General features: G+C 49.5%; 1 protein-coding gene across 4 annotated transcripts in view; it reads left to right on the top strand.

Annotated features, from left to right (window-relative positions):
• Positions 1 to 13,777, top strand: part of LOC134022362 (KH domain-containing RNA-binding protein QKI) — a 53,506-nt gene that overhangs the window by 12,368 nt on the left and 27,361 nt on the right. For all 4 annotated transcript variants that reach the window (XR_009930638.1, XM_062463834.1, XM_062463833.1 and 1 more), the window contains exons 2-3: positions 2,578 to 2,720; positions 9,906 to 10,022. Coding sequence is in view for 3 of the 4 variants with exons in the window: in XM_062463834.1 (XP_062319818.1) it covers positions 2,578 to 2,720; positions 9,906 to 10,022 (260 nt within the window). In the remaining variant the exon portion in view is untranslated. The remainder of the gene's footprint in view (positions 1 to 2,577; positions 2,721 to 9,905; positions 10,023 to 13,777) is intronic.

Below are 13,777 nucleotides of genomic sequence, written 5' to 3'. Positions count from 1 at the left end.
CCCCAACCCACACACACACACACGGCTGGAATGTTCCCAGCAAAGCCTTAAGACCATATCTTTCCCATTGTGTGTTCCATGTCACCACGAAACCCAGCAGACCGAAGCCCGCCGGCTGAATGCGCTCTCATATTGTGGTGTTTACGCCCACGCAAGAGTGAGTTGTTGTGTGCGACAAGCTCACCAAAATAAAGTGGCAGAGCTACTGTTCGCTGCAGAAATTGTGACAATACTGCCTGGACCTCTTCCATGAGCATTCATGTAGCAGAAAAACAGATGATTTCATCACTTGGCAGGACCTGTGTATCCGAGCTAGCCATTGTTGGAGGCCGGCCTGTGATCTCAGTGAAGCGGCAGGAAGAAGGGAAGTGTCTGAGTGTTGCGCTCCTATTTCCTTCCCTCTCACTTTCTCTCTGTCTCTTTCTCACACACTGACACCCCCCCCCACACACACACACACACACACAGACAGACATTCTCTGAGAAAGTTTTTATCCGAGTAGAGCACTCTCCCTCAGGGCTATCCTTGATATGGGAGGGTCTGTAAATCACGTTCCATAACAATCGCCCCGCCGTAAAGCCGCCCAGTGGCCCCTAGCTGCCCCTAGCTGCCCCTCCGTACCTCCTCTCCCTGGGCCTGTCTGCTGGATGGGATCCTGTGATAAGGGTGGTGGCCCATTTATAATGACGATACAGCCACGCCGCCCAATGCTGTGTGTGTGTGTGTGTGTGTGTGTGTGTGTGTGTGACTGTGTGTACATAGAGGTGTGTGTGAGTATGCTTATGTCAAGAAAGTCCTACTGTGTTTTAAAGAATAGGTCATGCGTGCCAGGGTGAGTTTGACATTAGGGCTTGGTCTGTGAGGGTGACAGTCAGGAGCATTCCTTGGGGACAGTCCAGGGTGTTAAAGTGTATGTAACAGTGTGTGTGGTGTGTGTGTGTGTGTGTGTGTATGTAGCAGTGTGTGTAAGTGTATATAGCAGTGTGTGGTGTGAGTGTGTAGCAGTGGGTGTGGCGCGTAAGGGAATGTAGCAGTGTGTGTGTGACGGGTATACACCGCAGTGGCAGGCCCTGTGCCCCTGAGGATTCGCATCACAGGATCCATCCTGCTGTAATAGAATTACACAATGTGTGCAGCCAACGTGGTCTAGGACCTGGGAGATTTAATGTATTTTTATGAAATATTAACAGAGTTGGCGGTTTTAATTATCCTTCCCACCTTATTAGAACACTCTGTCTCTCTCTCTCTTTATCTATCCATCTTTCTTTCTCTCTCTCTTTCCCCCTTCCTCTATCCTTCTCTTCCTTTGCCCCTAAGGGATGATATCCATCGGTTTAAGCAATGGAGAGTTATTACCTCTTTCATTAAATGACAGGATGGATCCAGAGTAATTACTGGTATTATCTGTCTTCTGCCTGCTTCACTGGATATCATCCATACTACTGTCTGTTTTCCTGGTTATCCTCTCCCTGTTTGTATCCCTGGTTATCCTCCCTGTCTGTGTCCCTGGTTATCCTCTCCCTGTTTGTATCCCTGGTTATCCTCCCTGTCTGTGTCCCTGGTTATCCTCTACATGTCTGTGACCCTGGTTATCCTCTACCTGTTTGTGTCCCTGGTTATCCTCTACATGTCTGTGTCCCTGGTTATCCTCTACATGTCTGTGTCCCTGGTTATCCTCTACATGTCTGTGTCCCTGGTTATCCTCTACCTGTCTGTGACCCTGGTTATCCTCTACCTGTTTGTGTCCCTGGTTATCCTCTACATGTCTGTGTCCCTGGTTATCCTCTACCTGTCTGTGACCCTGGTTATCCTCTCCCTGTTTGTATCCCTGGTTATCCTCTCCCTGTCTGTGACCCTGGTTATCCTCTACTTGTCTGTGTCCCTGGTTATCCTCTATCCTCTCAAACTCTGGCTCATTCTTTCTCATGTTCTCATGCTTTCCTTCTCTTCTCTCCCCTCTTTTTTCCTTTCTTGCTTTGCTTTCGCTCACTCTACCTTTCCCTCATTCTTTCTCTTTTACTTTGTCTCTCTCTACAGTAGCTCTATCTTGCTCCCTCCCTCTTGCTTGCCCTGTCTCTCCTAGTCAGCAATGCTATAGTATTGACTTTCTAGCAGTTTGTGAGTGTGTGTGTGAGTGTGTGTGTGCCTTTCCCAGCTACAGAGAGAGTTGCGGAGGAGGCCCACAGGCGAGGCACTTAGACCCCTTTATTGAGGTTACACTGGAGGTTGCATTGCTATCCAGTCTGAGCTTTCCTCTCTGTGTTTTTCTATTGAGCTGTGGCCTTGAATGAGGCCCTTCGATTTAGCTGGATACAGACTTATCTGTCAAACCACAGTACAGTGTATCTTTGGCTTGCTAGACCCAGAGACGGATGGGGGGGGGGGGGGGGGAGGACAGGAAGACAGACAGACGAGGAGGAAAACAGTGAAATCAAGCTCTGTGGGCTGTTTCACCTGAGCAAAGGGGAGAAGGTCTTTAAACATGGAAGTCACTGACCCTGCCGGGTGCAACTCGCCAACTCACTACCTCTTGATCAGAACTGGTGAGTGATCAGGACGTGCTTGTTCCTCCGCAGAGATCAGCCGGGTACGCAAGGACATGTACAACGACACGCTGAACGGCAGCACGGAGAAGAGGAGCAGCGAGCTGCCGGACGCCGTGGGCCCCATCGTGCAGCTGCAGGAGAAGCTCTACGTGCCGGTCAAAGAGTACCCTGACGTGAGTACCTATCACCACCGCTTGTTTGTGGGTGTGCGCGTAGGAGTGTGTGTGTGTGTGTGTGTGTGTGAGTGTGAGTGAGAGAGACAGTGTGTGTGTGTGAGAGAGAGGGAGAGAGAGAGAGAGAGAGAGGGAGAGAGAGAGGGAGAGAGAGGGAGAGAGAGGGAGAGAGAGAGAGAGAGAGAGAGAGAGAGAGAGAGAGAGAGAGAGAGAGAGAGAGAGAGAGAGAGACTGAGTGTGTGTGCTTGTGATTTATTGTGTCTTCTTTGCATTTGTGCTTTGTAACTTGGCTAAGACGTGACCACTTGAAAGACCCCCATAAACTGGTTATAGAAAAGGGCCGTTAGCCCAAAGGCTCTCTGCTAGATTGATAGGAATAATAGAATCTTTGCTAACCGCGCACAGCTGCATACAGAGTTATTCCGATTAGATTACCAGGTAATCCAGTTATGTCGACATCAGCGAGGACTTAGACCACTGTCCCAGTCATTGATCAGGTTAGGACACGTAGCCGTTGAGCGATGTTTAGGTAGCACATGTGCGTGTGCATGGATGTGTGTTTGTACGTGTGTGACTGTTTGTGTGTTTGTTTTTGTGTGTGTGTGTTTGTAAACCCGTGGGGAAGCCAGCATTGTTGGACAGTGTGTTGTCATGTGCTGTTGTTCCTGTGTGTTTTTTGCAAGCAATGTCAGTAAGGCAGACATACGATTGAAACTGCATATTCACAGTTACCATAACTACACTGCTATTTATGTGCTTTGCTGCCACGTCCCTATAATGTTCCTGTACATCCCTATCATTCTCAGAAATGACATTTAAAACAGAAGGAACTATTAAACACATGGTTGAGCTAGGGGGGAAAAGATTACACACTATTACACAATGAAATTGCACAGTGCGTGCTTGTGTGTGTGGTATTTCAAACTTCCAGAAACATAACTTACAGATAGTTAACAAATCTTTTAAGCAATCCGCCCTTAGAATCTGCTCGGCTAAGCCTCCTGGCCCAGGGGGAAGCAGCGGAGCTCCGAGCTGATTGATCCCAATTAACTTGTTGAGCATGCGGCGGTTTTATTGCGTGGCCAGCATTAATGGAGCTGTTCCATTGGAGGGATTAGGCACTCGCTGCCTTTCTGCTGAAGTTTGAAGGTTTTTCACAACAGTGTTTATGCCACTATATTTCCCCCGGGAGGAAACACTGGTCGTCGAGCCTGTGAACACACACTCAGCTCCGCGACCGACCACTTCCTCGCCACCGCCTCACCACTGCCATTATCTCACAGTATTGGATTTTCTACCCGGCGACCGTATTCCTCGACGACCGAGTCATGAATGTGTTGTGGTGTATTGTGAGCACTTCCCAGGATGGTGATGGATTGGGGGCAGGTTTCCCAGTGGAAGTTATTTCATGGAGCGTAAGAACCTCTGGCTGATCAATAGGCCCTGGAAGACATTGGCTCAAGTGACTGAAGGCTGCTGTCGTCCACATTTATAAAAAATAATGAGTGTGTGTGTGTGTGGTAAAGGGCAGTGTGTGTGTCATTTCCAGTCAAGGGCAGGATGGTACCTAAGTTTGGAAGCTGGCTGTCCTTGTTGCTCTGAAGGACAGAGAGGAGATCATTATTACTAAGGATGGCTTCATTAGAAGGAGGGAGGGATGAAATGAGAGAGCTTGGAATAGCCTCCAGCTGATAGAGCAGCCCTTACTGCCAGGGTGTGTGAGAGTGTGTGTGTGTGTGTGTGTGTGCACGCACGTGTGTATTTATATCTAGAATCATTATCTCAGGTGTTATTGCACAACGTCCAATATGATGTCTGAATTCTTGGGCATGCCACATGATGTCCCACCTAACTGAGGGTGAGACGCCACCTCGTCACCTCTGTCCTCTTTCCCGGGGAGGCAGGTGTAAATTGTAAAACTGTAACACCCCCCCACACCCCCCCCCACACACACACACACACACACACCACGACACACACACACACACCAAACCCCCAATACCCAGTACAGTCAGATTTGACACCATGCTGCTGGCTCTTCTGAACCCCCGTGTGTGTGGCTGCTGTGTTTGTCCCTAGATTTGTACGCGTGCGGCAGCTGAATATAGAATAGGAAGAACCACAATGGATAGGTGTGGGGGGGTACCACAGGAAGAGTAGGAAGGGCTTCGGGGCGGGGGCGTTGGGGTGGCGTGCATGACAGTGGAGTATGAACAATGGATGTTACTAACGCAAGAAGGTGGGAGACTCTTGGACAGAGGTGGTGGAAGACATAGACATGTGTGTGTGTGTGTGGATGCGAGTGCATGGTGATGAATGAGCGTGTAGGATGAGGTCGGGGACTCGGGGCACAGGAGGAACGGCCTGGCCGTCCAGATAAAGGGAGCAGACGCTCTCTGATATGTCACCCTTCCTCTCTGGGACGGCAGTGCAGCGACACGAAAATTGATTTGGCCCTTCAGGCTCTCCCAACCCTGGCAGCCCCACATTCCCGCTCCAATTAGCTCAACAATGTTATTAAGGCAATGAAAGAACCAGGATCCAGAGGAGCATTTCCGAACACAGTTTTGATTGTCACTTATTTGGGGGTGGCATCCGAGTGTGTTCCCTGTACCTAAGTGGTTTTTTGAAAGTTTCAGTAGCTAAGGGCCATGTGAGAGGAACACAGAGGAGAGGTAGACAGTGGTTAATGTCTGGCGCTCTAATGGACTATAAATACAGTTGATGCTTTGCGGTGACAGAGCTTTTAATTGTGCTGGATGTTGCCGTGTGGAGGTGAAGGGGGGGGGGGGGGAGTTGTTGTCATCTATCACCAAGCCCTACCTGCTTCGCTACCTGCCTTGCTGCCTGACTGGCTGACTGGCTGCCCCGACTGTCCTTTTCTGGGTCATGCTCGTCCAGGGAGGAGATGAGAGACCGGCAGTGATTATTAATCATTAGAAGCATGTGAGGCCTGGATTGATTCTCCCTCAGTCCTCTCATTTGGCCTTGGTCATCCTTCACAGACACTGAGGGAGCAGAGTGTGTGTGTGTGGGGGGGGGGGGGGAGGGGTAGAGAGGGAGCGAGGTAGAGAGTGAGAGGGAGGGAGTGGGTGGGTGGGTGAGGAAGTGGGTGAAGGAGGGAGGGATTGGTGTTGAATAAAAGAGGAAAGAAGGATGAAATGGAAGTAGCTTTATTAAGTGTGTGAATGTGAGTGTGCGTGTGTATTTGTGTGTGTGTGTGTGCATGGGAGTGCGTGTCTTTATTTTGACTGTGCGTGTGTGCGGTTGTTTTTGTGTGTGTGCGCGCATATATCTGTGACTGCAAGTAAATGCTCATTAAATCTGTGTGTACCTCTGTGGGTATCTGAAGCCAGGGGACAGACAGCATTAGTCAATGTAATTATCCAGCATTCCAGAAGCCATTGTTTCCATTGAGAGACTCCGAGAGGGTTACATTTGTAATTCTACTACTACTAAACATGTCGTGGTGAACGGCTGTAGGAAGAGCTTGTGGCTTTCTTGCATACAGCTTCTCTGAGGTTTGTGTGTGCGTGTGTGTGTGTGTGTGTGTGACAGAGAAGAGACGAAGAGGAGTGTCAGCTCAGGTGTGTGTGTGTGTGTGTTAGGAGAGTAGAGAAGAGGAGAGGAGAGACAAGGAGGAGAAGAGAGGAGTGTGTGATTAGGTGAACTACAGAGTAAGAATTCTCCCCCTCGATCTTGTCTTCCTATTAACTGGCGTCAGCCCCTGGGGAGAGGTCTGTGGCAGCAACACAAGCGTTCAGGATCACCGCCTAGCTAATGAAGGTTAATTAAGGTTCATTAGGACGAAAAATGCACATCACCATCCTCATCATCATCATCCCGTAGTTGTTTAATTGGGATGAGAACTTTCACCATGCCCAAACAAAGGATGTGGGGACAACGATTCATCTCAAAAGTTTGAAGTAGAAAATAGGATAAATAATGGGTTGATTCTAAATACATGTGACATTGTATCGTCTGTGAAAAACACCATCATTGATCTTGGCTTGGTCCCTTAGGTTTTCTGTTCACATGTGTTTGAAAGGTGCAGTATGTCCTCAAGTTTAATCCAAAGGTCAATTGTTAAACACTTGGGTCTTTTAATATTTAAAGTAGCATGCACACACACAAGTACACACACTTAACTACACGCACACATACACACACACATTCCTCTCTTAAAGCAGCTATCTCTCCCAGCCTCTTGTCCTCCATAATAATGAAAACAAAAGACATCCAGCAGGAGGAATTAGAGCGGAGTGCTATTAGAAGCCATGAAATAATTAATTTGCCTTTTTCAGCCACCAGCTCGTTTATCTTCATGAGATAATAAGATCAGTGTGAGTGTCTGGGGCTGTGCTGTGCTCCTAGCCTTACGTAAACGGCCGTAATTACACTCGCCTCTCCTTTTCACTGTAGCAGATGGAAAACACACTTAATCTAGCCTGTCCAGATTGGGTAAATAGACCCCTCTAAAAGCAGATATTAGGCGTTCCATTAGATTCAACGGATTTTCTCTCTCTCTCTCTCTCTCTCTCTCTCTCTCTCTCTCTCTCTCTCTCTCTCTCTCTCTCTCTCTCTCTCTCTCTCTCTCTCTCTCTCTCTCTCTCTCTCTCTCTCTCTCTCTCTCTCTCTCTCTCTCTCTCTCGTTGTGTTTCTTTCTCAAGCTGTTATACTGTAGCTTGTCTCTGCCTCAGTCTTTCTCTACTTCTGTCTTAACATCAGCTTCAGTCACCCTCTGCCTCCATCTTCGCCTCTGCCTCTCTGCCTCAGTCTCTCCTCCCCTCCTGGTCCACTTACAGTAAGGGGATCCTCAGATCAATACTCTGTAGATTGGCTTCAGCTGGGCTGCTGTAATGTAATGATTCTCCAGAAAATATGTTTTAGTTCAAAAGGATTCAAGTCAGTCCTGGAAATTGAGTGTGTTTGTACAGGTGTGTGTATAGGGAGCATGTGTGCGAATGTGTGCGTATGTGCATGCATGTGTTTGTGCACCCCGGCGGTGCACCCTCTGCCACGGTACTTTACTAAAAGGGAGAGAATGCACATCGTGACCCTTCGTTTGCTGCAGCTGCCTGGATCCCTCAGAGCCCTGACAGATAAGGTTAAACACTTCAACAGGGACAGGGGGAGCGGGGGGCGGAACGGGCCCGTGCGACGCACAATGTGTGTATTCCTGTCTCAATCCCACTCACCTGTCACACCCAATAACCTCCAGTCTAATTCCTCATCTCACATTGCCAGCCTCTCACTCAGATGTACCCTGGCAAGGGGGGCGGGGATAGGCTTCTATTCCCCTTTTACCTTCCTCTCCTGTCAAGACACACACCGCGGACACACACTGTGCTCTCCTCTCCGAGCAGATATGCATGCGGTCTTTACACGTTCTGACCAAGTGAATTATCTTTTCTTAGCTTTTTCTTGCCATGTTGCAAGAATGCTTTTGAACACAACAAATATGGAGGACTCTGGAAGAGGTTCGATAAAACCAATCAAGAGCATGAGCAAACGTAATCTGTTTGTGTGGTAGTCATTATCACTATCATCCTCATGATCATTATCATTACACTCTGTTAGAAACAGTTTAGAACGGACAGAGCTGTGCTCACAGGGAAGGGGGTTTGATCGTCCTGTTTGAACCACTATGCTGAACCAGATATGAAAATATGATTGCACGGTAAACTCAGACAGTCAAAACCCACCCATCCACACACTCACCATGTGGACTTCCTGGGGTTTCTGTGATTGCATATCTAGTGGGCTCATTGAGCCTCTCTTGGGCCTAGAAGGTCCAGCACTAGTAGGCTGCATGATTGCCTCATCATTGGACATCTGTAGGGAGTCAGGTTTTAAGAGTGATTGTAAACGGTGGCCATTAAGAGTACAATTGCACAGTGCGTCCTCAGTGTAGGTGTAGCTGTGTTGAAGATGTTTTCATGTATGTGGTCGTAGGTGAGAGTTCTCACAGCCAGGTTATATAAGGAAGCAGGGTAGAAAGGGCTCTTATCACCCACCCCAGGGGTTTTCATGCTGGTAAGGCTTCCAGAAGTTTCTGTGTACCCTCCGAATTGTTTTCCTTCAAACTCATGGACTTTGAGCAGAACTCTTCCCTGTCTGAAAAAGGAAGAAGGAGAGGGGAGGAACGAGAGCAAAATGAAAAGACGTGATTCAAATTATGGGGCCGGGCACAAGATAAACATTGATTGTTGCTCGGCCAGTCCACAACTTCGGACACGGGAGCGGTGTGGCCAGACAGGAAGAAAATACATCTTCAAGCTACAAACATCATTTGAATGGATTCTCGATACACTCCACTCAACTATTTGTGTTGTACAGCAGTCCTTTGCTCTCAGAGGAAGTAGTCAATATGTTTCCCACAGAGTAAATTATCTTTGTAAAGAGTTTGTCAGTTAGTCAGTGGGTCAAATTAGGGGGTACTGTATATTGCTGCTGTTAGTGATTGAATGTGTACATACACCAAGTCAGGCTCTGTACATATTGTAGTAAGGCAGTTGATCTTGGTATATCCTGTCAACTGTTTGTGCTGCACACCATCCAAATGTGTTTTTCTGGCAAAGTAACAAATCTTTTTAGACTATTGGAAGAAACCAGAGATCAGTCAGTCCTGGCTTGTGTCCCAACATCTCCCCTTGTCTATCATGTCTGTCAGCCTGTTGGTCTGTCACTCTCTTTGCCAGCCAATCGATAGCAAGCCCTTGTGATTGACAGATGCTGTGGGCCAGTGAGGAAAGGAGCTGTGTCTCCTGATCGAAGGACCAACGATCAGCGTGTCTTATCTTGTCACCACCGGCCCAGGGCTGTTCGCCAGGCCCGGCCGGATATCGGCACCATTTCAGTCGCTATCGAGCACCATTGTCAGAGTGGCATTCTGGGAGATAGGGGCAGGAGATAAGGCAGAGGTGCCTGGGTCAAACAAAGGGTTCTCCAGAGGGACGCACTCTCATTTATCCTTTCTCTTTCTCTCTCCTCCCTTACTTTCTTTCTTTCTCTTTCTCTCCCTCAATCATCATTCATTATTTCCCCCCCGGCCTATACTTGGTCGACATCTGTGTAGCAGAATATCTAAGCCAGTAACTAAGCTTGATTACGTGATGGTTTTGTGTGCTATACGGTGGAGTCTTTTCTGTGGTTCCATGTTTGACGCGTGTCTTTCTCCGGCAGTTCAACTTCGTGGGCCGTATCCTGGGCCCGCGGGGGCTCACGGCCAAGCAGCTGGAGGCAGAGACGGGATGTAAAATCATGGTCCGCGGGAAAGGCTCCATGAGGGACAAGAAGAAGGTAGGATGCACACACACACACGCAGACACACACAGACACACGCGCACACGGATTACAATCTACACTTTGCTTTTTTGTCGCCATCGATCATGCTAGCCATTGAGCGGCCGTTATCTCATCGCCCTTTCTCAGATCCTATTGAGAGGCGGTTGTTGCTCATTGCTTAAGCCCTGTGGTTTACTGAGTAGCTGTGGACAGAACTACACCCCCCCCAGCCCCCCCCCCCCTCCCAACCCCACCCCCCCTTACCACCACCACCCCCGTATGTGTAATAGGAGGGAGTGTCTAAAGGTAGGCCCCTCTGAAGACTCAGATATAACCCCCTGTTGGGAAACAACAATCGGTCCCCCTGGAACCAGCGGGGCCCAGAGAGAGGCAGGTGTTCAAACATTGTCTTTGGCCTCAGATCTATGGGGCCCAGACGGCAGCCTCTAGCCTCTAACCCCAACCCCAACCCCTTCACCCCCTGCCCTCTATCTCCTACGCCCAGGCCTCAAACCACCCAGCCACTAGAGGCTCTCGACTGCCTCAAGACCCCCCCCCCAACCCCACCCCAGACTGGGATACATGACCCCAAGCCCCCTTGCCCCCCTGTCCTCAGCCTCTAACCTCTAGCCCCTGGCCTCCAGACTGGGACATGTGACCCTGCTGGGATATGTGCTCTCCTGCCCTGAGCCTGGCTGGAGAGGAGGACATGAGGAGTGCAGGCCCTGGAGAGGAGCAGGGGTCTAGAACCAAAGGGTTCATCCATACACAGACACACACACACACACATGTGTACACCCTATCACCCACGCCAAGGCACTTGCAAGAGTTTCGAAACGCACTCATACACAAACGCACGCACGCACTCTCTGCTTATTTATTTCCCCATTCCCCTCGCGCAGAGAAAGGATTCGTTTGTGTTTCCACTGCACAAGCAGAAACCGGCCCGTGTTTGGACAAGTGGTGTTGGTGGAGATGGTTATCCAAGATCTTCCCCAGCGTCTCGGCGGGGTTGCCACTCCGAGAAAATAAAACAAGTGTCTCTGATATCAGTGTTGTGGTCTCCGGGTCCTCCTCCACATCTGCTCCGGCCCCGCGCCCCGCTGGAAGCAGCTGTGCTATCTGGATCACGTCTCTCACCTCAGGAGCGGGCCAGCCGCGGCTCTCAGCTATAGGTCGTTAGGGAGGAAATTTATGGGTTTGAGCCGAACTCCTGGTCTTTCTCACGTAATAAAGCACAGTCAATGTGCTTCCCCCCCCAACTCCTCTCCTTATCTGTCTGTTTCTCCCGTCTATTGCTGCCCATGGCCGTCGCTCCCCTGCCCCATCCCTTTGTTATCTGTCCTCTCGCCCCCTCTCTCGCTCTTTAGTTTTTCCTGTACTGTATATCATTCCCTATTTCTCTTTTCTGTTTTTTTTTTTACCTTTCTCTTTCTCTCATTCTTTTGTCTGACTCTCTTTCTATCTCTGTCTGACATTCCCTCTCTGCCTCTGTTATCCGCCTCTCTCCCACCTTCTCCCTCTACTCGTATCGCGCCCTCTTTGTGACTGAATCGTCAGAGCTGCTTGTGCCCCCCTGCTACCAGCAGGCAGTACATTAGATGACCTCCACGGCCCCCACTCCTCCTCAACTTCTTCCTCCGGGGGGCCAGGACACGCTGTATGTCCTGGCCCTCTGCCTAACATCTCATGCAACATGCACACTCTTTAGGTGAAACAAATAGGGGCTGACACAGATAGTGTGCGCTGGAATGCAGAAGGAAACACAAGGCCCGGGACCAACAGCCAGCAGAGATAACCAGGAAGAAGTAGCAGCTCTCCCACACTCGCACCAGGACTGATAATCACCCACCCGGACCAACAGACATTCTAGATAAGTCGAGCTACTGAAGAGACAGAAGGCAGGTGCAGAAGCAGGCACTGTGTCTGTGGTCTGAAACGTGGGAGTGCCACGTTTTGAGTTACATCCCACCTCGAGGGCAAAGAGAGCAAACGAGAAAGCAACTTCGACGGTTGGTTTCGTGCGAGACATTCTTGTGTGTCTTTGTCAGGAAATGCTGTAGTACACAGGCCCGGTTTGTTGCTATAAGCTTATGAAACACTGAGAGGAATGGCAGAATAAGCCTCAGTGACTCCTGAACGCAGGTCGGCAGGTCGGCAGGTTACAGCTGAGCGGGTCAACACTGGAACCACAGGGAGAGCTAGCTTTTCTTCCCAACTATTTTCGTTCCCACATTGTATCACCGAACCAAAGATGGTTCGTATTCCATTTTTGTGCGTTGAGAGACTGTTGTCATACGACCAACAAAGACATGCGCCCAACAGCTGAATGAGAAACATTCAAACTGCAAGACAGGCTTGTCGCTCCAAAAATGTCAGTATTTATTTGGCATTCTACCTTTTGTGTTGTTCTGAAAACCAAGCCACTGGATGACTCAGCCGGGGGGTGCTGGTGCCGACAGTCAGGTGCTCGGTAGGGGCCGACCCTGGGGGCCGACAGCATAGTCCAACGCTGGCGCAACAGTGGCGTCCACCACGGGCTTCTACCGTAAACAGAACCCACACACTATCCCTCCCTCTGTGGCCTCCATGTCGAGAGCCCAGGGGAGAGAGAGAGAGAGAGAGAGAGAGAGAGAGAGAGAGAGAGAGAGAGAGAGAGAGAGAGAGAGCCAGGGAGGCTCATAGTCTCAGCCTTCCTGTGGTTGACATCACCGTTGTCCTGACGGTAGCTGCAAGCGAAGGCTGTGTTGGGCTCTGCTCTCACACAGGCCTGCTGGCTAGGACTGTCATTAGGACTGTTTAAGCCCCATCACACATCGCTCCTCAGACAGGCCAGGCTGGGCCCTCTATTTCAGAACTGAGAGCTACCATACCACCTAGAGACTGAGATGGGGAGCTGGAGGGTCGTGTTTGCGGATGTGTGTGGAGGGAGGAGAGGGGATTATTTATGCCTTTTATTGCAAGAGTCTGACGTACTTCTGTTGTTATGAGGAAGAAACGCACTGCATACTTCTTGGGTTATTGTCTTGCAGAGGTGGTGCCATGGGTCTGGAAATGAACATCGGTAACATTATGCGACATCAACAGTGGCAGCTTCAAACTCACAGATACCTTATTGTGCAGTGCTTTGAATTACCTGTGGAGTTACCTCGAGTAGCTGAATGCTAAAAGCCCTCCTAATTACTATCCCCACATTAGTCAACAGCAATATCTCAGCAGTTCAGCCTCAACCCTTGGGACACACTTGGAGCTTGCTTCAGCTTAGTAACAGCAGAAGCCCAGCTACTACTGCGTTGTTGTGTACAGAACGACTAACATACGGTGCTTATGTAACAGCATTCACTGTGACTGTCCCCCCCCCAAAAAAGTGTCTGTTTGCGCACATTTTGTCACATTGTGTGGGATGTATGTGGGGGGTGTTGAGGTGTGGGGGAAGGGGTTGTAATCCTCGTTGTGGATGGAGTCCGGCGCTGGAATGTTGCAACCGAGAGTTCTGTAGCGGAGAGCTAGCCTAACTCTAGTTTTTGTTCCCCACTTCAAATCCTGGAACAAGGAGCTTTGATGTCACAAAGCTTTTACACAATCAAGAAGTCGTCTGGATTTCAGAGAACAGCACCAGTCTTATTCTGCAAGCTATGTTCCCCTGACCTAAAATCACTACCCTGTGTGTGTGTGTGTGTGTGTGTGTGTGTGTGTGTGTGTGTGTGTGTGTGTGTGTGCGTGTGTGCGTGTGGGTGGTTGGGGGGATGTGTATACAATAATGGTGTGTG

Source organism: Osmerus eperlanus, chromosome 6, assembly GCF_963692335.1.
Source record: "Osmerus eperlanus chromosome 6, fOsmEpe2.1, whole genome shotgun sequence".
NCBI lineage: Eukaryota > Metazoa > Chordata > Actinopteri > Osmeriformes > Osmeridae > Osmerus > Osmerus eperlanus.
This window is presented reverse-complemented; position numbering and strand designations above follow the sequence as displayed.